Here is a 20887-nt window from a genome sequence, read left to right as displayed (position 1 = left end):
TTTTAAGAAATTATAAATGAACGCGTCTTACACATTGAAATCATTTTTCTTTGGTCGAAGTTTGCGACGATATATCGCGAATAGCATGAAATAACGTTTTTAACTATAATTATTCGGATAAAGGAGACGCTCTGCAGTATAAGGCAAGAAACGCCTCCGCGCGATCTTCTGCGAACGCCATGTACGTCACCGTCGACGCCGCACAATCTTCAAACGCCGGTGCCACAGAATTGGAGTAGCGTCGGGCATCTCGGTTCCGCCGGCAGAACGAGGGCATCCGCGAAGAAGGTGCCGCCGGAAGTGCCAAAAAGAACGTCTTCCATTACGTCCAGATCCATGGAGCCGCGGCACAATGGTCTGAGCAAGAGCGTCGAGAACGGTAGCTTGAGCTCGGTCCAGAGTTCCGGTAGCGATTCCACTAATTGCGAGAGCTCCGAGGGAGACCCTCAAAGAGGATCACCTGTGTGGAAGCACAAAGGAATCGTGAGTTTCCTCGCCCTTTTTCAGTTTCCTCTTTGCCTCGTCGCTTCTTGTTCACCCTCTTCTCGGCTAGACGATATTCAGAAAGAGTCTTTGCTTCTTTATCGCGAAGATTTAACGGTAAGAAAAAATTATCGGGGATTTGTGATTGTCGTCTAGTCAAGTTCGCCGGAGCATCAAGAGATCGCGAACCACGCGACGGACTCGGCGACGATGATGAACAACGTGAAAGATCTGGGCCACTCCCACGCTAGTTCTGGGTATCAGCATCCCCTGATGGACCACCCGGAAAACATGCCGCAGGCGAGTTACAAAGTGTCGGAGACGGTCAGAAAGCGACAGTACCGAGTGGGCCTAAACCTCTTCAACAAGAAACCGGAGCGGGGAATCACCTACTTGATCCGAAGGGGATTTCTCGAGAACAGTCCTCAGGGTGTAGCGAGATTCTTGATCAGCAGAAAGGGATTGTCGAAGCAGATGATCGGGGAATACCTTGGAAATCTTCAGAATCCCTTCAACATGCACGTGCTCGAGTGAGTAATATTTTTTATCGGTTCGACGGAAAGGAAAAGCGAGAACGTAACGGCGCGTTCGGTGAAAGGTAATCTGTTTTATTCGTCCCACGATGATCGTGGTGATCGACGTTGCGGAAACAGCGGCTCCGTTATTTATTATAGAAAGAGTCGATTTCTCTTGTCTTTTTAAGGAACGCGCAATTGTTTTGATTCGGTAGCCGCATTCTTTTTCTCTCGGTACAAGTAGAAATTTAACGCGCGGCGGTTAAACAGATATCGAGTAAAAGGATCCAAGGACTTCGGTGGCCCCTTTTTAGTTCTACAATTAGCGTGACGAGAGCGTAACAGGAGCTGTTGCGAGTGGGCCGGTCACGAAAAAGAAAACACGTGTTCGGGTAACGGAACACTACTCGACCCGAGTTTTGAATGATCGAGGACAGAGTCGGTAGCAGCAGCCCTTCTGAACGTAAATAAGTCGCTTCGCTGTCATCAAGAGATTCTTAGCCCAAATTTCAAAACAAAACTGCATACTCTTTCAAGTGCTCTCAACGAACGTTTCGTCTTACTCAATAACGATCCGAAACTCGTGAGGATCTCAAAAGTTTAAACAAACGCTTCACGGATTAATTTGCAGATGCTTCTCTCACGAGCTGGACCTGTCCGGAATGCAAGTGGACGTAGCATTGCGGAAGTTCCAAGCGTACTTCCGAATGCCGGGCGAGGCTCAGAAGATCGAACGATTGATGGAAGTATTCAGCCAACGTTATTGCCAGTGCAACCCCGACGTGGTCTCCAGGCTACGCTCCGCGGACACGGTCTTCGTCCTGGCGTTTGCGATAATCATGTTGAACACCGATCTGCACACGCCAAATTTGAAACCGGAGCGCAGAATGAGGATGGACGACTTTATAAAAAATCTCCGCGGCATCGACGACTGCGGAGACATAGACCGAGACATACTGGTCGGAATTTACGAGAGAGTGAAGGAGAACGAATTTAAACCTGGTTCCGATCACGTCTCCCAAGTGATGAAAGTTCAAGCGACGATCGTCGGCAAGAAGCCGAATATGGCGTTGCCGCACAGAAGATTGGTCTGCTATTGCAGGCTCTACGAGATCCCCGACATAAACAAGAAGGAGAGACCGGGCGTGCATCAACGGGAAGTGTTCCTCTTTAACGATCTACTTGTCGTCACGAAGATTCTCAGTAAGAAAAAGAACAGCGTCACGTACACGTTCAGGCAGAGTTTCCCATTGTGCGGAATGGTAGTCACGCTGTTCGAGGTTCCTCGTAAGTTTCGGTATTTTAAAAAATATCGCATCGAACTCTTCGGTGTTCCTTTTGATAATTACGTTATCGACAATGATGTCCGTTCTCAGATTATCCGTATGGAATAAGACTCTCCCAGCGCGTTGATGGAAAGGTACTGGTCACGTTCAACGCGAGGAATGCACACGATAGATGCAAGTTCGTGGAGGACCTCAGGGAATCCATCAGCGAGATGGACGAGATGGAGACATTACGGATCGAGACGGAACTGGAACGACAGAAGAGCAGCAGAAGTGCCAGAGGTGGCGGCGCCGAAAATAGAGACTCCGGAGTAGCGGACGTTGAAATCTGTCCTTGCCCGGGTTCGTGTTCCGAAAGGTCGGAGACCACCGACATGGACACGCAATTAAAACGATCCGCGCTTAGCAATTCCCTTCTGGATATACACGAGCAATGTAAGTAGACAAGGCGATAAAAGAATAAATCGGCGGTGAAATAATGTTTTCTATAGAAGAATCCTCGTTTCGTTTACAGTTGCTGGCGAAAAACCGCAACGACGCGGAAGCGTGGGTTCGCTCGATAGCGGTATGTCGATTTCTTTTCAATCTACGTCTGCCAGCTCTATGAGCCAAGGCATTAAGCATCCTGGACAAGTTCATCCTATGCATCCAGGGGCCACGATCCCCGGTGGTGCCAAAGGACTGGCTCAGCAGCCCTCTTTTTTAGGGAATCTGTTCGCCAAACGGGAACGAAAACTCTCGCAATCGGAGGAGTCCGGCCCGTACAGCCGCACCACGGAAGTGTAATGTATTGTCCTTCCGATGCTGCCTAAAAGATAACAGGAACTCTCGCGATGGGGCGATGTCGAGTTAAAGGTTTCAAGAGAAAACAGTGTATGAAACTTTTTTACTTCCTCCTTTCCTATACATAATTTCACAACGCCTACATCGCGACGTCAGTTAAGTTCCAGTACAGGTTTATTGTAAATTCTGTGGAGAGCTCGAATACAGTTTTTCTCTGGAAATTTTGAATAGTCGAAAACGAATATCGTGTGCACGGTTTCCTCGTCGAATGAGGCGCGAACCCTTTCGCTTTCTCTCGACTCTCGAAGGAAGCGGTGAATGGTCGCTGATTTTTGTACGCGATTAGAAAGGTCGATACGTCTTCGAGACGAGGAAGGGAAGTCGGCGAGTTACCCTGTAATGAAATAAAAACGAAAAATTAAAAGAAGAAAACAGTGTTAAAAAAATGAGGGCAATTGATTACGCGAAGCGTAGATTTATTAGATTGGGCAGGATCCAATCGCGATCACGTCGAGAAGTAAAAGTTGGCTGGATGTCTGAGAGATTTGCCTCCACCGGGGCACGTGTATAGTATTTATTAATCGAAAAGTGGAGAAAAACACGTCGGATCGATACGATCTTTTTCTTATCTCTCTTATGGTATTTATAATTATTTCCGATGGTGGATTCGCTCGCACGATTCCATCCGCATTTGTAGATAATCCCTCTATTATATATTGGTCATCTAGGCCCGGTGAACTGATTTTTAAACGAGAAACCGCGTGGCAAAAGAAATTATGCTCTTAAAGAAGTAGAAATGGAGAACAGTTGATGGAGAGAGAGCGACTCTAGTGTAACATCGTCTTTTTGCAAATATCGTCGTAGCTATACTTGAACACTCTTGTACATAATAGATATATGTATGACGATAGAATTGTACGATTACAATGATGATGATGATTCTGTAACAAAAAAAAGGTAGCCTAAGGAAACCGATAAGCAATCCCCTTCTCAATGTTAGGTGCATGTCGATGTCTAACAAGTTTTTAATATCACAGCAATGGAAAAAAAGCGTTTAACGTATGTAGTATCCTTTGTAAGTATTAACGTTTGAAAAGCGTAAGAAGGATAGGAGAGACGCGTTTCTCATTGCGAATATCTCGATAAATAATACAATAACCATTTGCAAGTCGTGTAGTTCTGCTTATGTGTTCGAGCTCGAATGGTCTGTCCGAAGCAGCGTACATTTTAAGTAAACGATTAGTCGGTTTCTCGTCTCGATATAGCGTAAATGACTCGACTAAGTATGCGATCGCGAGCCTTGGCTCCCGAAGCAAGAGGACAACTTGTATGCCTTATATACTGCCACAACTCATCACCGAGAGATGAGAAGCTGACTAACGACTTTAGATTAGACTATAGAGAACTTTCCGAAGGCTGCAGAATTCCGTACTCGAAATGTTAACTTGTACATATGCACCAGCAGCTCTCGCGGTACCGAGTAAATAGTAAGTTGAAAAGAAATATTCGTTGGTTTCGGAACTTCGCCGGATGCGACTAATCATAAAAATTTGATACACTGTACATTATCATAACACGTAATTCGTTTCGGACTTTGGGAGTTTTATTTCTGATCAACCCGTTCGCGCTATTGTTTCGTATGGTTCAGTAGCTCTTTCTTTCGAGATTACATGCGTAACGTTAAGCCCTTCGACCGAACCCGGAAAAATATAAGTTCTTACTTTTTAACGGAGACACTTACACAAACACAGGCATAATAAAATAAAAATAAATAATACTTATATTAGGGCAGCTAAGTTTCCTAACATTTTATCTCATATATAAACTTCGGCTGCTATCGCGTTTCTCGATTTTAAAGATGCCTACTATTCTCTCTTAAACGAGACGGAGAAACGGGCTGTTGTAACGATCGTGTAGGTTCTAATTAATTGTAAAATCGAACGATAGTTATTCTCACGTTGTTGATACGAACGAGTATGAATTTTAGGGTACGCAGGGGTTGAAGGAAATGTGAAACGGAACGAAAAGGAAATTCCAGCAAAACTGGAAACGTAATTAAAACTGTTTGGCGAAGTGTTCATCCTAAACTTGTATTATAGGCTCCCACGGATCCGTAACAACAAACGTAGTCTTCAGCGTTATTAATTCTAGTCTTTCTCATCAGGAGAGTTCTCCGGCCGCGTTGTAACACTCGCGAATGAAATAAATTTCATGGAAACATCATCACAGGAAAAGCCTCGACGTAGCTTTTAAGGGTGTGGTAATACAATAAATAGTGCGAGACCAGTTTAATATTAATCTAAGGATCGCGTCAATTTGCGTGGATAATGAAAATAAATTCGAACGGAAATAAATGAAAAGAGAATACGGAAGTTCTTCTGTGATAATCTTCTTATGAAAAAAAAAACGAAAATAAGAAAAGACTGATTAAGAAGACCATCTTCTACGTCGTCAGGGATATTCGTCAGAAAATTCAGAGAAAAGAGTATACATCGTCATTACGTTCTCTCACGAGCTCGTTTAACGACCGGAAGTCCTTCGGCTGTTCGTCGACTTCCTCTGGTTCTTGAACGAGGACGGTGTTAGTGCGATTAGAGAATCACGCTTAGGTGTTTTCCAAACTCGTTTCCACGCGTACAATTATACCATAGCGATCGTAAGCAATAAAACTCGGTTCTATTTCAAGTTTCACGCACGATCTCACGTACGATAAATAAAATGATCATTAGTTTCGATTAGACATTATTGGTAAAGTTATGTAGTCAGTACCAAAGTAGAGAAACCGTAAGTTTCATTCGTTGAAACAAACGTTTGGAAATCACAGAAACAAGTGCTCGTCACGACATCGAAGCAATACAACGTTGTGGAACATAATAATTATTGACGCGATCTTCGAACAAAAGAGGAAAGAAATGGTAACACGCGAAAAATAATGTCGACAAACTTTCGGCGCATTCGACGAAACACGATTTGATGAGAAAGTGAAGTACTTTATTAATTAAGGAATAACAATTGCTCCCCGTACGAAAGTATCGCCTCCTTTGTTAATCTAACGAAAACGCTGTATGCACATTGTGTTAATAAAGAACTATGAGTCTGGAACGTGTAAAACTACCTGGGCATTGTTCTTCGGGTTAATCGAAGAGAGGCAAGTCGTTTTACCTAATTATATATTTATTAGATTTATTTTTGTATATATCAGTGTTTTGAGTAAAATTATCATTAGCGCATACAGAGAAGTAGAAAAGTTCTTCGCATTTAATCGGTGCCGATTCCAATCTGTAATTTCGACGCTGATAACATCGATAAATGTAATTAACAATCTCGATACTATCCATATAATTATATTAAACGAACAGAGAACAATTTAGTTTGTACACTTAGGAAGTTAATGTTTCCTTCGCTTGTCGCGGTCGTCTCTCCGTTGTTCCCTTTCGTCTTTGCGTTTCGTGGTCGTGGTCGTAGAACTGCTTGCACGTTTCGCCTGTTTCAAGAACTGATCCAAACCGAAAGGATCCTCCTCGTCCTTTTCGAATTGTACAGGTCCCGAGCGCGTCGTCGATCTATCGGTTCCACTGAACTCTTTGTCCGGAACAAATCTGAAAACACACGCGAAAATTGTAAAATTCGACGGTAAAAGTAATCGTGCGGTCAAGGAAGGAAAGAAAGAAATTAAATACCGATTTGTTTTAACAAGTTTCTCCAAATCGTCTCCGTAAGTATCCTTGTCGATGTTCTTTCCAGGGCGGTATATGTGGGTGGCGAGAGAATTTGAATCTTTCCAAGGTTTGTCGTAAACGTTGTACTCGTCGTCATGTCCATAACCGCTGTCCATTCCTTTACTGGTATTGAACAATCGTTGGTCGAACTGCGCTTCTCCGGCACTGGGAATACTCTTTGCGGGTAAACCGAGGGCAATCTGTTCACTGATATCTCGTTCGCGCTCACGTTGCAATCTGGATCGTTTGTCGGGCGCAGCGCGCGCCAAGTTGCGCTCGCGAGCACGATCTTTGTGTCGTTCTTGTCTAAGCTGATCTCTTTCTCGAGAGTCTTCCGATTTCTCTGTGAAACATTAAAAGCAGCACACTATTAGATTCGTAGGATCGAACTTCAAATTCCAAATATTTTGAGATAATCAGAATCTTAACGCTTATGCAAAGCACATAGAATACATGTACGAACCCATTGCGGCTGATTTCAAACCGGCACGTTCCTCTCTAGCCTTCTGGGCCAATTGTCTCAAATGATCTTCTTTCTTTTCTTTCTCCTTCTGTGCCAACTTCTTCTCGAGTTGTGCACGCATCTCCACAGCCTCTCTGGCCTTTCTATCCGCGATATAAAGCGCCTCCGCCAACTTGGCGAAGTTCTCATTTATGTGAACTTGCTGCAAGCCACGACCATCCGCGGCTAAACGTTTGTCCAGCGGAATTGTGTATCCCTGCAAACAGAATGACCGCTCGTAAGAAATAAATCAACGAGAAAATGAAAGAATGGGTTTTATCTACCTTCGCGTTCTTCCAATTACTGATACAGGGTGGTATCTTCCATTCCTTTTGTTCTTTGACTGTCACCTTCCTCGTAGGCGAATGCATGACTGGTGCCGGAGGTGATGGAGGTCCTCGTGGTATCTTTTTATTAATTCTACGGTCAAGTAAGGCCTGATTATTACACAACGTAGTAAACGATGCTTTATTTGAACGTTCGTTTCGCCTTGAACGAAGTGCTTCGTGTCTTCGCGAAACTTACTTGAATTTCGGTGGTTCCAAAGGATCTATTTGAGCTTCTACCATTCTGATAACTCTCTGCTTAGCTCCGGAATTAAACGACTGTCCTTGTTGCGATGGCGTATATCGAATATACTGCGCTGGCGCTTGCTTTTCCGCGCACCTCACTGGCATTGCCGCGGCTATCTTCGATCTCGTGATCTTTTCCAAAGCTCTTTTAGTTTTTTCCGTAAGCTCATCTATCTCCTCGGTAGGCGGACGTTGCAAACTGGGATCCTCCTCGCTCGTGATTTCCGATGGTAGCAGATCACTCAACTTGCTATATACAATCTATAAATGGAAAATCACGTGTTGTACGTAAAAAATGATATAGTTAAATGTTACTATCTGTAGTCCATACCTTATCCTTAGAATGACCCTGCCTAGCAATTACGTCGTATTTAACTTTTCCCTCGGCATCTAGCTGAACAGCCAAGGCATTGCTGGTGGTTTCTTTTCCTTTCATCCCCATTCCAAGTGGATATTGAGCCACATGGATCTCTGGGAATGCTCCGCCATCTCCAAAATCCTAAACAGAGTCACGAATTGTTTTCATTCAGCCTCGTTAAGAGAAGATTGAGATTATCGTGATATTATTTACCTCTGGATTTCTTGGCACCCATCCTTTCCGTTGTCCATAAGGTGGTGCAGTAACCACGGCTTTGACAAGCGCGGATACAGGTCTTTGTCGTAATTTTTGCTCCCGTGCCTCATCCTCCCTGTCCCACACTACCTGCGAAGGTGCAGGTAACAAGCTGTAACAAACAAAAAGCTAACACTCAAAAAGTATTTGATATGCCAAATTAGTAGTTAAGAACGTAAGGATTAATGAGAATAGTTGAGACGCGATACACCCTTCGTGATTCCCAACAAATACAGGCTAGACCTTATAGAAACCCGCATCGCGCGAGAAACTATTCGTTCTCTAGTACATCGAACAAGTTAGAAACTATACGAGGACCAATATTCAATCGAATAAACGTATTTTAAAGAGAAATTTTCACAACAACGTACCTTGTTAGCGACATTTTATTAAGCACACTTGAGCACACTGAAGTAAAATGAAGATGAAGTAGCACCACAATACTGTGGTAGCGCCTCCTGAGCTCCTATGCTACAATTAGTGCACGACAAAAAGTATACCTCGTCTGTAGCCATCTATAGCATTGCATCGCTGCATGGGCTGGTGTAACCTTTCGTGATTTGTATATTTACATTCAAAAGCGATAATATAAAAATATGAATCATTAATAACAGTGCAAAATGTTGAAAATAATTAAGTCAGGTCAAAAAACGTGCCATAGATTAACGAGGAGAACCGTGCAGAAACGAACTTTTCTATCGGAAGCGTACCGGTGCGAGGAAGCATGGAAAACCCGATTCGAAACACCATTATTACAAAAATGTAAACCGGAGGACTTGTTTTTAACCTTGAATCATAAATTCATGACTGCCGGGAAAGTTAGTGCAGTCGATGTTGACATATTTGCGAATACCATACAGACGAAAGATCACTTGGACGAATTGTTGTTGGTACTTCAAAATCTGCGGAAGAGTGCGGAGACAACAAATACCTTGGACTCAACGCATCATGCAGTCATAAGATATTTATTGGAGAATGATTACACCACAGAACTTACGAACACACTACATGACAGGCTTACTTATGGAATTTTTCCTGATCATTTGAGTTATAATATACTTATGGATACATATATCAAGCAAAATGATTACGCCAGTGCTGCGAAAGTTGGTGTTTTACCTATGCTACAAGAAGACGTAGAGAATCCAATAACGAATGCACTGTCTTTATATGCTTGTCACAAATATTTAGAGGATCCTGATACGTGGCAGAAGCCACCAGAGCCTATAGATGATTCCAAAGAAGAAATTAGGATACGTGTAGCTTTTCTTAGAAATCCTTTCTTTGACGATCACTTTGATCTCACAGATCCACAAGATTTAGTTGGGAAGACTTTAGCTTTTCAAGGAAATGCTCTAGGCGGTGCATTAGGAAGATCCTGTCAGTTGAGAGGTTTAATATTATATAAAAAATATAAAGATGCATTGGAATTAGTACAGCAATGGTTGAATGGACTTGAAGAAAATATTGTTTATGAAGAAGTTCTTAATTTGATTGAGAAACATAATGAAAATGTAACTGGAGAAGAGGCAACAAGTGAATTTAAAGATTTAATGTCTCAAATGGATATGCTAAAACAGAAGAGTTTATGCAAAGAAAGTTTAACTGAAGCATTAGAAAATAATGTTAAATGTGCAGTTGAGAAGCAACATGATATAGATGTAAATGAACAGATACAGGTAATTAAATACCTTTCAGCAAATAAATGTTAATTAACTAAAATTAATTTATTCATTAAATTTATGTACTGTTATAGAAATATGCTGAATGGGGAAAACAGAGAGAAAGAGTACTGAACAAACAAATACAGGAAATAAATCGTCAAAATAAATTGGAAGAGATAAACAAACTAAAGAAATATTTAGAAGAAAAAGAAAAGCTCTTAACATTCTTCGATAATGAAGAGGAAATAGAATTAGAAATCGAGAAGAAGGAAGCACAAGAGAAAGCGGAAATGGAACGTATTCTTAAAATGCCTCGTGCTCTGACAAAGTTGAAGAGATTGGAACAACAAGAAGAATATGTACCTCCTAGGATTTAGAACCAGAGAAAATAGTCTTTAAAATAATTATAATTGTATTTATAACAAATATAATTATAATTATATTTAATAAATTGAGTTTGTATCAAAGTTAATTGTAGAGGGGTCATAATTGCTAGGAAATAGCAAACAATACATGTTACATATTATTTATCTCTCGTATTTTGTACATAATCGCTTAAAAGTATTTTCTTAAACGTTCATTATCTAGAGTCATAGTAGATAACTCCAAAGCCACTTAGTTCTCAGTAATATGAAACTGTACATAATTAAAGTTTATGCTAAAAAATTATTAGGCTCTGTAACAAATGACGTTCCGTTTTGAGCGTTGATATTAAATTAATTTGTATTATATACTTGACCCTTTTTTAAGCACAGTAAGCTGTAACTGGGGCCAAGGCACAAATTTAGCAGTCACCCTTTAACGAACTTTGGAAGATTGCTTCACGGGCAGCAATATATCAAATTCTGCATAACTACAAAAGTTGGTCTTCAAGATCATTTTGCGAGGAATGTCTCCTATAAATAATACGATCTCATACATACACGTAATGTAAATTTTACTAGAAGTTCTGCATTTGATCTTTTACCTGGTCGTTGTTATTACAATCTATGTCATAATATCACAGCTTGTATGGAAATCACGAGGCTTTGTTCTGTAGTTGTGCTGTTAACTCTGCCGTTTCCTGTTTCATTTGTTTCAAATCCGCAGTTATTCTTTCCAAGTTTGCTCCGACATTCTTGGTTGCTTCAGAATCGATCTGTAATGAAATTACAAATACAGTAGTATTTTCATAATAGTATTTAAATATGAGATGATCTCGATGATATTCATTATTTACCTGTTCTTCTAAGTCCCTGATCTCTCTTATAGTAGCGCCAGTTTCTTCTACTAATTTTACAAGTTCGCCACAGTCAGCGTGCAACGTAGCCAATAGCTTATAAGCTTTTCTCGACGCTTCGTTCGCTTTCGCATCTCGAAATATCAATTCATCGACGACAGTGAACGATCTCTCCAATCTACCCGTCAGCGTGTTAATTTCTTTTTGAATTTCTCTCGTATCCGCCAATACTTTGCTAATTTCATCCCTCTGTTTCCTGATGTTGTTGATTATCTCTAAAATTCGTTGAGTATACGCCGATCGGTTTACTTCCTTAGGAAGTTTTTGAACTTCGGTTACTAATTGAGTGTACTGTTGATCTTTGTTTCGACACTCTTCTTGCAACTCTCTTTCTTTCTCCTTTAGTAACTTAATTTCGTCGAGTTTCTTTTGGCTTGCGCTCTAACAAGTACGAAAATATTTTAACTTCACGATTTTCATTATATTTTCTAGGAATGCAATAATACTTACAGCTTTAGTAGAATGTTTTTCTCTCTCTTCTCTATATTTTTGAATTAGTGGTACTCTATGTTTTTCCCATTGATTAGCCAAATTGATTAATTTATGCGTAGTAGTATTAATCGTAGCTTCCAATTTTTTTACATTCTCCTCACCGTCTTGTAATAAGTCATAGATTCTTGCCTTAATCTTCTTCTGTTCTTCATTGATTGTTAATTCCTTTTCCTCATTTTGATAATTTATTGTTACTTGAGTTACACTAGTAGTTAAGTTCTTAATTACGTCTTGCAATTCTTCTATGTTACTTCTGAAACTTTCGCATTCTGCTTTTATTTTATCTACATGTAGATCTTGCTTTTCTACTTTATCCGAGATGTTATGTTCTGTGATTTGTTCATCTTTAGTACTGTTGTCTTTTACTTCAGATTCCTGTAAATCAGCAACAAAATTAATACAGTATAAAAACACATCGATATCTCGGAGCTTACCTTAGGAGGTAATGATGTGTCCATTAACGAGACCCTATTAAGAATGTTAACATCGGTAGACACGTTTGTTTCAGTAATTTTATCACAATATTGTTTATTTAGCCAATTAATTTGATCAGTGAGACTCATTGGATGCGAATGAAGAGCTCTCGCATTGAAGGATATCAACGAAGGTAGAACAGACGATTCATTTTGCACTTGTTCAGGCATAGGCTGCAGATAATGTATGTAATAATCTTGATATTCTGTGATAAACAAGATCCTCTTAGATCGAGTATGATTATTATTATACCAAGAATAGAGTCAATGCTACCTCCTTCTGCCTCCATTTTTGGGACTTCTAAATTCACAGACTTATAAGGAACCCTTGCTCTTCCTCTATTTCTAAATCCCTTCGCATGACAATAATGCGGTAACCACGGAGCAGAGAGGTGTTGTGCCATTACCGATGCTATCGATTTTTCCAATAACGCGATATTGCTAACAGGTTCGCTTAAAGCTTTATCACTTTCTTTTGGCAATTTTTCAATAAGAAACATAAAAACTTTTCTTAAGTCAGATTCTGAGCTATATAAAAATGTTTGATAGCCAATATCACCTTTGTATCCTAGTTCCTAAATTCAAAACCTGGGTATCAATATAAAGACGAACTACGAAGATTGCATATGAAATAATCTTTAGACAGTCTTACTGAACATGCTTGAGCAAGTGAGGCGCCTAATCGAAATCTGGCTGCCATATTTATTGGTAAGACTGTAGATAATCCAAGGCCTGGTTTTATTATGTCTAAACATTTTACAGTTGCCTCTACCACTAACTCTGTATTGAAATTACTGAGATTTGTTACACTCTCTTCTATCTCACTGAAAAAGGAAAATTGACATTAGGATTATATCAAAATATATAACATTTGCTATTTGAATAATTTTGCAATTCATTTAGCTTCGGAGAAGCACATTTGCTTGTTATTCGAAACTAAATTTTATCACATAAGTAGACGTAGCCACCCACTTCTATTCGAAACCGGTTGATATCAGAAGACCGATGAATAATCATTTTAAATAAAGCTTACCAGCCTATTTGACGTAATGAGTGAATGATTATATTGTCAACCTCCTCCATCATCCGTAAAAAATGTGAAAATACTAAAATCCTCTACGGTATCGTTATTATCGAAACGAATTTCAAGTTGAATCGCACAAATTTAACCTGTCCATAAGTGAACAAACATTTGTGCAGTCGGTGCAGTCATTCCATGAAGCAGACGGCGTAAGTAAGAACGTGTCAGTGTCAGTTTTGCCAACGTGATATTCACGTCATATTGATCGTTTCATCTTTCTCTGATTCATGGAAAATAAATTCTAAAGTGAATTGTGAAAGAGATGCGAAGTAATTATGCAAAGAGATAGCGATTTCAATAGTAGGTGTAGTAGATGCATTACGTGTTACTCAATAGTTTGAAGACTACTTTATATCGTACGCATACGTAATTTACATGTATATGTTCCTCTGCTCCTATTTTATACAATAAGCATACATAATAAAAGTGCAATGAATTCATTGTGTCCTTTCAAAGTTAAATCAAAATTCTGGAGGGGCTTCCAACGTTTTTGAACTCCGTGCGCCAATTTTGCACCGCAGTCACTTGATCGGATCTGGGGCCAAGTTCAGATTGTTGAGTAAAGATCAATTATTCGCGGCGAGCAGCGAGCGGCGAGAGGTCCACAATACTCCACAAGCGTAGCACAAGTCCACACTCCGCGGAGTCGTGGGAGTCGTGTCGTGCCGTTAACGTTCGGTGGTACGTTACGTGTCAACATCAGCTGTTGTTTCGCTCTCGCGTGAAATGACAGTTTCGCGGTGTTTCGCGATGTGGAAATTCTCTTCGTGAGGGGAGTGCTTCGTGTGCCAAAGTGGTGTGACCCGCGTATACGATTACTTCCTCTCTTTCACCGAGGAAAAAGATGAACGGGAGCCTGGGAATAATGCGCGGACCGGAGCAACATCCACAGAGATTCGCGGATTATTTCGTCATATGCGGCTTGGACAAGGATTCGGGACTGGAACCGGACAAATATTTCGGTAAGCTTTCCTTTTATGGGCCAAATCTTCTAAACAAAACACATGCGAATTTCAACAATCATTTCTTCTATTCTTATACCATTTCTACATTGGAGCTGATATGAGCAACTCCAAAAATTATATGTACAGAATTCTATTGGAAAAAAAATGATGCACGCTTGAAGGTGACACACTTTCAAGCCAAATATTTATTCAGAGTCAAATTTGTAGTTGTTGACTGCTTGGCTATCGAAGAGATTATAAAACCTTTATGTAATGTACCAAGTTACTGACTTTTGTCAGTTCTCGCATTACTCTATTGTACAGGTTTAAATCTTTGACAATCGAATCGTGCTATGACCGTTGACTTGAGACACCGTGCATCACGTTTTCCGAAATCACTGCATTACGCAACGAGGAGATAATGTATTTATCTCACATGAATCATACATACATACGTACATACAAACATATGTAGGTTATTTACCCTGCGTGCAACGTACGTCTACTTGAGAATCTGAGACGATTCATTAGTCTTCATTATCTACTTATGCTTGATTTATCAAACATCCTTCTGTTGATTGCGGAATGAACTTCTTTGTTGTTCACAAAATGACTATTTATACACAGTTTCTGGAACGTATTAGCTTCACGTTTCGTTTGCACGTGATTGACACGTGAATTTCATCTTTCATCCATGCCGTTGCACCCTTTCAAATAAATACGCTCGCCCGAATTCACACGTTGACAGTTAAACCGAACGCATTGCTAAGCTTCTCTCGAATGCGAAACCGTAGAAAAGTTCTTGGCTTTCGTGTGTATGCAAATTTCAAACGTGTGAAATACCATATTTTTGATAACAATACCCCCTCCTCATCCTAGATACGTTTTCATACAAATAACGTATCAGCGTATAGTAAATCGTGTAATCTTGTTAAAAGCTCCATCGGAGGAAGCCGTTTTCGTATGACGGAGAACTGAACGCTCGATAATAATTAAGTTTGTCGTGTATTTTTAATTTCCTAGTTTTTAATGTCACTCTCCAATCGATAGATATTATCATTCGCGCGTATTTTTAATCTTCCTTGAAGGACGAACGCGTTGCGCGTTTCGTTAAAAAACATATTATGAACGCGAATATTCTCAAAGTTTAAGATATCGACTTTAAACAAAACATTCGATATCAGTAATCAATGCCATTTTTTGAATGGGTACTCGTAACTTAGGATGACGAATGCATGAGTAACTTTGCGATTAAGTTCTGTGAAATCATTTTAGACAAAAGAGCACTTTCGCAAGTGGTATTGCTTATGTGAACCCAGTCCGAGACACAATATAAAGAGGATCTCGGTGCCGTTGAGAATGCAATTACTGGTCTGATAAACTTCGTTGAATGTTTGATTATTCATCGATCTCGACTGGCTGGTATTCGGCCGCGTATAACGCCCCGAAACGGGAACAATGAAACCGCAGGAAACGACCCGCAGGATCCTCTCTGAAGAAGGATGCTCCTCTCGACTGAACAATTTTTTTGTCCAAGAAGTAGGATCGTTTTACCCAACAGCAGGCAGCTCGTCGTTGGGAAAATTCTTATAGCGTTACGTGAGAAAATTCAGACCGGCTCTTCAAAAAATATTTTCTTTCTCAAGTTCGTATATTATTTAGGAAAACCATCGCTTCGCTTAGAACCATTGCGTCGGCTAAACGAGACTCCGGTTTGTTTGCGTAACTCGTCCGATTTTCGCGCGATGCTTATATTCTATATTTCATGGTCGCACTGATTTCTGCTACGCGCAATTTCCCGATTATCTATTTCCAGACTAGTAAGTATTCGTTCGGCGTATTGAATCCGTATGATAATGAGCAGAAAGTTCGCGTAGCTGCGTATAATTTTGAAATGAAACACGAATAGGCGTTTCAACTTTCTTTTGACCGTATAACGATCTATGATGAGGCGCTCGAACGAGACTGTCGGTTCAAACGTTCTTCGTAGGTCGTTCCAATCTGTTCAGGGAATTTATGTAATGTCGTTAGTTTTTCAAGGTGGTCGGATGTGCGGGCGTAATTCAATCCATAGGGAACTCGGCATGCTCGCCGATGAAAGTGGCCAGTGTTGAGTTACGGCACACTTGTTTCGAATTTCTACGGTTGTTAAGTATGTATAATATGCACATAGTAGAACGTGTGCCCTGCGATGCCACTGCGTCCGCCGCGTGCAGAGGCTGCTGCTATTTATCACGAACATCTTGCGTTACACCGGCATCTGCACTTCTCCCCCATGCGGTTTCCAGATAACCGTGGAAAAAGAGATCCTTGTTTCGTGATCTCGTTTATTTTTCGTGTCATTTCATACAATATTTATGTCGTATTCGCGTTCTGCGACGACGGAGCAAATGAAAACGCAAAAAGTTTCATAAAGCTCGAAGTGAAAAATATAACGAGAAAGTACATGTACACGGGAACAGTGTTTTCACAGTTACATTCGTTCTGCTGCAAAATGCGCGGAGCTATAAATTGAAGCGTAATTCCGACGCGGCGCGAAGCAAGCGGTAGCGTGTGTTCTATACGCGGCGAACAAAGGCTAATTGTGAACGATGCCAAGAAGGAGATAATTCTCAGCTTTCGTTGAATTGTGACCTCCGATCTCGCGAGTTACTCGTGTTCAACGGTGTCACGTTAAATGTAGTTATGTACAGATATCGCCTGGGGCTCAAACGATCCACTGCAGGTACGTATTAAAATGATTATTAAAATTAAGTTTTTATCAAATCTATTGAAATACGTCGGATTACAAAATGGGCAGAAGTAGAAAATTCTTTTTATTTATCCTTGTAAACGTGCTCTGAGAAAGAAACAGGAAGTAGGCGGGTTTTCGTCGCTACAGTTTCCTGGAGTTTTTCTGAAAAAAAAAAGGACGGCATCTCGAATAAAGCGCGGTACGACAAAGAAACGAGGGGAATTCTAAAGATACACGGCTAGGAGCCGCTGCAACAGATGCAGCGCGATGCGCAGTGAACACCCTCGAGCACGATGAAATTAATCAGAATGCGAGAGCTCTTGAGAAGAATGAGTTTTGTTTACTTGTTCACCGTGCTGGAAAAATCGACGAGTATTAAGTATCTGACCAATGAATCAGATAGGTACTTCTCTTCGGTCGATTAAATTCGAGATATTAAATGAATTAATTTTTATATAGAATTCTCTCGTTCTATGAATTTTGTCACACGTGAATTCTATTTATTAGATTATTATTTGAAATAAAGTGTAATTATAGACTTGAACGAAATTAGATAAACTGTGACTGTTTACTGGTTTATTGCTTGTGGTTTTGGATGGCTTCCGGTACAATAGACCCTCAAACCATTCAATAGGAGCAGCCAGCATGTTCAGACTCACCCATTCGTCAATTTAGTATGTTGGTATGTACAGTGAGACGATTCGATCGATCCAGTCGCACGCACAAAGTTGAACTACCTATTAAACACGTTTAGCTAGGCACAGCAATCGATGCTTGTTACAGGGGTTGGTAGTAAAACAGCTTTTTTTATTGTATTCCATTTCAGAGCCGTTTCCCGTGCTTTCGTAAATGGCAATGTTCGTTCTTAGCAAGGAAACGTCTTTCTTGAAACCAGCACAAACTACGTTTCCGTCTGTTTTCTAATTGTTATAAAAAAATCATTGCTAGAAAGTCTAAATTACATACGCGATGGTAATTATAAGACATAACGTTGTATGTGAGACAGGTAATAGTAAATGCAAGAGAAAGTATAATATACGTATGTTATGCTATTCATTATTCTGATTTCTGTTCTTTTACGTAAAATTATTGTTGCATCTCACAGAAGAGAAATGTAATTATCAAAAGAATCAAGATATTTACATAATAGAAATCTAAAATAAAATCAGAGTTTAATTAATAGGAACGTAGGAGGTCGTTGAGAAATTCAAAGCCAGCATCATTTCTCGATCGCGTGTTGCTATTCGGTTTACGTGAATTCGGTTGGAGGAGCTTGTATCCTCATGAGCGTAGCTCGATCAGTCTGCGGTGTAATAAAAAGAGGAGCAAGTATGTAGTACGTACCGGTGCATTAAAATGCAACAGCCCTCGATGCACTTTAATTTAACGAGAGAACATTTGACCGCGTTCGATCGCGCGCAACCGTAATAACGCGGTTTCCGTTCGAAAACTCTTCAGAGGAAAATCGTATCGCAAAAATCATCGACGTTATCGTACCACGCGATATCCAAAATCCCCACCCGTTTTCGTTCATTCATTCCTTTATTACTGCTTCACTACGTAAAAATAAAAAAACTGATGTTCACGGAATTACAGCGCCGAATCGCGTGATACAATGCGTGCAATGGCAACGTGATTATCTTTATCCTTATTTATCTCTTCGGGTCATTACCATTGATATGTTGGGATAGCACGCACATTTTGTAACGATATTGACTTTCGGGCGATTTTATGATCTCGATAAACCAGTATTACAGAAAATATTGACACATTTAATTTAAACATTGAAGCATTACAAGACACAAAAATAATGAAAATGCATACATGATTATGTATAATATATCTAATTATGTGTAAAAGGTCCTACATCATCCCTTTCTTCCTGTATTCCATGAGGGTTCCTATTTCTTTTGATGGATAGTATAGATCATCAGTAAACAGTAGTTTGATGAAAACTTGATGAAAACAATCGTGTAACAGGTATAGCAAACATACATCCATCCCACGATATTAAAGATAATTATTTTTCTCTTTACAGCGTTCCACCCAACATGTATTCAGTTGCTTAAGATTTCGTAACAGAACTGTTTTATATTACTGTTTTATAACAGTACACCGAACGATCGTGAGAAGTGTATCAATGATGAATTCATCGATTTAATTACTAATATACGTGGCAATATGTAATGATCAATAAAGACTTCATGAATGTTTCATTACTTCCATCTTTTATTCTAGGATTAATTTAATCAAATTATGCATCATTTCGTATAACTTTATTATCCTCTAGATCTAGAGAATTCATCTCTCTTATTATGCAGATTAATTATATTATTGTTTAAACGTAGTATTAATAATTAATTTATAGTTTTTAACATGTTAGAACAGATCGGAGAAAACGCGTCGTTTTCTTTTGTGCTTACCGAATGTTTTACTCCCCTTTTCACCGCTGTGGGTGACGTCATCGTACACGGGGTCATTTGTGCGCGTCGGTGGGTCCCCGAGACACTTAAGTACTCGTTTAAAGGGCGGAAGTACGGTTACAGAGCAAAGTTGCGCGGTACGCGTATGATCCGCGTCAGCAATGATTACTCTAATCCAAAATATTTCTATTTTTATACCGTTTGAAGACACGTAATAATTTATACGCTTTTTTAAATATTACCAGTTCTGAAGATCATGTAACTTATCATTATATGCGAACACGAAGAGTGTAATTAACAACCTAATTACATAAAATAGCTCTGCTCACTGCTGATTGAGTATCAGATAACGCGGAGATAAGCTGAGGCCAAAGATAAATTAGAAGTTTAGGAAAATTTGATATTAAGAGTGAGACACTCAAGAGTGAGACTTAAAACTGGAATTGAATTTTCGCTACTCGAAACCAGCGCGGCGTGTCTAAAAATAACGTTTCACGCTTGCGTGGCAGTGCAACCCTTTCGTAAGTCGAGAAAAAGGGTGCGGTATGTATTTCGGGGAAAAGGGAATATAGAAACACGTCGTGTTGCTAGACGATTCCACGAGCAACAATTTACTGTCACTGATATTGAACCAGTTTTACAATTTATTTAATTAGAAATTGTCAGACAATGAAAGTTCATTGATTTTATTATAATACTTTAATTTTAATTCAGACACAGAGTTCTATGAAATAATAGAATGCCGATGTATCTTTTAGTAAACTCGTTTGACAATTATTTTAAATGATTGCTTTCGTAAAAGTCGTGTAACAATGATTTTCACGGCATAATATCGTTCGCTAGATTGCATCTCTTTGTTTCCTCTGTTTGGACATTTTGGACAAACATTCGTCCGGCACTCATTCGCGTTTGCACAAGTCCAGAGCGAAATGTGTATGTTTTGTCCGGAACTGGGTCGGACCGTGTTCTGATTCGAAAAAGAGTATTTTTTCGAAACACAGTGATACTGATGAGAAAGTAGTATTAACTCTTTTATTGGCTCACCTCCATTCGGTAAGAGTATGTTAAGTAAATGCAAAACGATAGCAAGTAATTTAAGGATGTATAGGCTATACATATATTTAAACGATGCAAGCATGTTGAATCTGTTATTATAGATTCCTGTTACTATTAAAAAGCTACCTGTAAAATTTTAAATCAATTTATGGATTTCTTGAAAAATGACAGTGACTTAATACGATATTTCGAAAAAAAAAATTTTTTTTATTTTTCCGAGATTTTTCCAAGGGGTACCCCTTCAAATTCTACAAAATTTTCGTTTTTT

At 39.7% G+C, this 20887-nt stretch overlaps 5 protein-coding genes across 19 annotated transcripts in view; 3 read left to right on the top strand and 2 right to left on the bottom strand.

The window, feature by feature from the left end:
- siz (Brefeldin-resistant Arf-GEF family protein schizo) overlaps window positions 1-6181 on the top strand; it is a 45892-nt gene extending 39711 nt beyond the window's left edge. For all 11 annotated transcript variants that reach the window (XM_018027730.2, XM_018027727.2, XM_018027733.2 and 8 more), the window contains 5 exons: window positions 124-483; window positions 640-1013; window positions 1630-2285; window positions 2375-2719; window positions 2799-6181. In XM_018027730.2, coding sequence (XP_017883219.1) covers window positions 124-483; window positions 640-1013; window positions 1630-2285; window positions 2375-2719; window positions 2799-3070 — 2007 coding nt within the window. In that variant the 3' untranslated portion in view covers window positions 3071-6181. The remainder of the gene's footprint in view (window positions 1-123; window positions 484-639; window positions 1014-1629; window positions 2286-2374; window positions 2720-2798) is intronic.
- Window positions 6182-6220: 39 nt separating this feature from the next.
- Window positions 6221-8949, bottom strand: Bx42 (Puff-specific protein Bx42). Its single transcript, XM_018027736.2, has 8 exons — window positions 8845-8949; window positions 8432-8585; window positions 8192-8359; window positions 7814-8121; window positions 7573-7708; window positions 7250-7505; window positions 6748-7129; window positions 6221-6666 (listed from the first exon to the last, which is right to left on the bottom strand). Exons 1-8 carry the CDS (start codon window positions 8856-8858, stop codon window positions 6456-6458), a joined length of 1629 nt encoding a protein of 542 aa, XP_017883225.1. The 5' UTR covers window positions 8859-8949; the 3' UTR covers window positions 6221-6455.
- A 40-nt stretch (window positions 8950-8989) lies between these two features.
- On the top strand, window positions 8990-12610 carry LOC108626832 (28S ribosomal protein S27, mitochondrial). The gene is made up of 4 exons (XM_018027738.2): window positions 8990-10152; window positions 10230-11062; window positions 12280-12350; window positions 12445-12610. The coding sequence occupies exons 1-2, from the start codon at window positions 9094-9096 to the stop codon at window positions 10512-10514; spliced, it is 1344 nt and encodes a 447-aa protein (XP_017883227.1). The 5' UTR covers window positions 8990-9093; the 3' UTR covers window positions 10515-11062; window positions 12280-12350; window positions 12445-12610.
- LOC108626830 (coiled-coil domain-containing protein 22 homolog) lies at window positions 10650-13841 on the bottom strand. Its single transcript, XM_026815115.1, has 8 exons — window positions 13415-13841; window positions 13034-13205; window positions 12656-12956; window positions 12343-12587; window positions 11867-12283; window positions 11357-11797; window positions 11105-11275; window positions 10650-11033 (listed from the first exon to the last, which is right to left on the bottom strand). The coding sequence occupies exons 1-7, from the start codon at window positions 13465-13467 to the stop codon at window positions 11156-11158; spliced, it is 1749 nt and encodes a 582-aa protein (XP_026670916.1). The 5' UTR covers window positions 13468-13841; the 3' UTR covers window positions 10650-11033; window positions 11105-11155.
- A 188-nt stretch (window positions 13842-14029) lies between these two features.
- pns (DENN domain containing pinstripe) overlaps window positions 14030-20887 on the top strand; it is a 21234-nt gene continuing 14376 nt past the window's right edge. For 4 of the 5 annotated variants that reach the window (XM_018027721.2, XM_018027718.2, XM_018027720.2 and 1 more), the window contains exon 1: window positions 14030-14424. In XM_018027721.2, the coding sequence (XP_017883210.1) occupies window positions 14307-14424 (118 nt within the window). In that variant the 5' untranslated portion in view covers window positions 14030-14306. The remainder of the gene's footprint in view (window positions 14425-20887) is intronic. The other variant, XM_018027719.2, reaches the window with a different exon arrangement.

The sequence above is a fragment of the Ceratina calcarata genome, unplaced genomic scaffold (genome assembly GCF_001652005.2).
Source record: "Ceratina calcarata isolate Rehan_Ccalc_2016 unplaced genomic scaffold, ASM165200v1 scaffold43, whole genome shotgun sequence".
Lineage (NCBI taxonomy): Eukaryota > Metazoa > Arthropoda > Insecta > Hymenoptera > Apidae > Ceratina > Ceratina calcarata.
The sequence above is the reverse complement of the archived record's forward strand: the minus strand, read 5'-3'. Positions and strand labels throughout refer to the sequence as shown.

What these genes read in the sequence shown, in the direction of transcription:
- LOC108626830 (XM_026815115.1), bottom strand. Translation starts at nt 13,467, where the DNA reads ATGATGGAGGAGGTTGACAATATAATCATTCACTCATTACGTCAAATA. An exon ending in AAAAATGGAGGCAGAAGGAG is followed by an intron (nt 12,588 to 12,655) that starts GTAGCATTGACT and finishes TGTTTATCACAG; the next exon opens with AATATCAAGATTATTACATA. An exon ending in TCAGGGACTTAGAAGAACAG is followed by an intron (nt 11,276 to 11,356) that starts GTAAATAATGAA and finishes ATTTCATTACAG; the next exon opens with ATCGATTCTGAAGCAACCAA.
- Bx42 (XM_018027736.2), bottom strand. An exon ending in GGGTGCCAAGAAATCCAGAG is followed by an intron (nt 8,360 to 8,431) that starts GTAAATAATATC and finishes GACTCTGTTTAG; the next exon opens with GATTTTGGAGATGGCGGAGC. An exon ending in GTAATTGGAAGAACGCGAAG is followed by an intron (nt 7,506 to 7,572) that starts GTAGATAAAACC and finishes TTCTGTTTGCAG; the next exon opens with GGATACACAATTCCGCTGGA.
- LOC108626832 (XM_018027738.2), top strand. Translation starts at nt 9,094, where the DNA reads ATGTTGAAAATAATTAAGTCAGGTCAAAAAACGTGCCATAGATTAACG. An exon ending in ATGTAAATGAACAGATACAG is followed by an intron (nt 10,153 to 10,229) that starts GTAATTAAATAC and finishes GTACTGTTATAG; the next exon opens with AAATATGCTGAATGGGGAAA.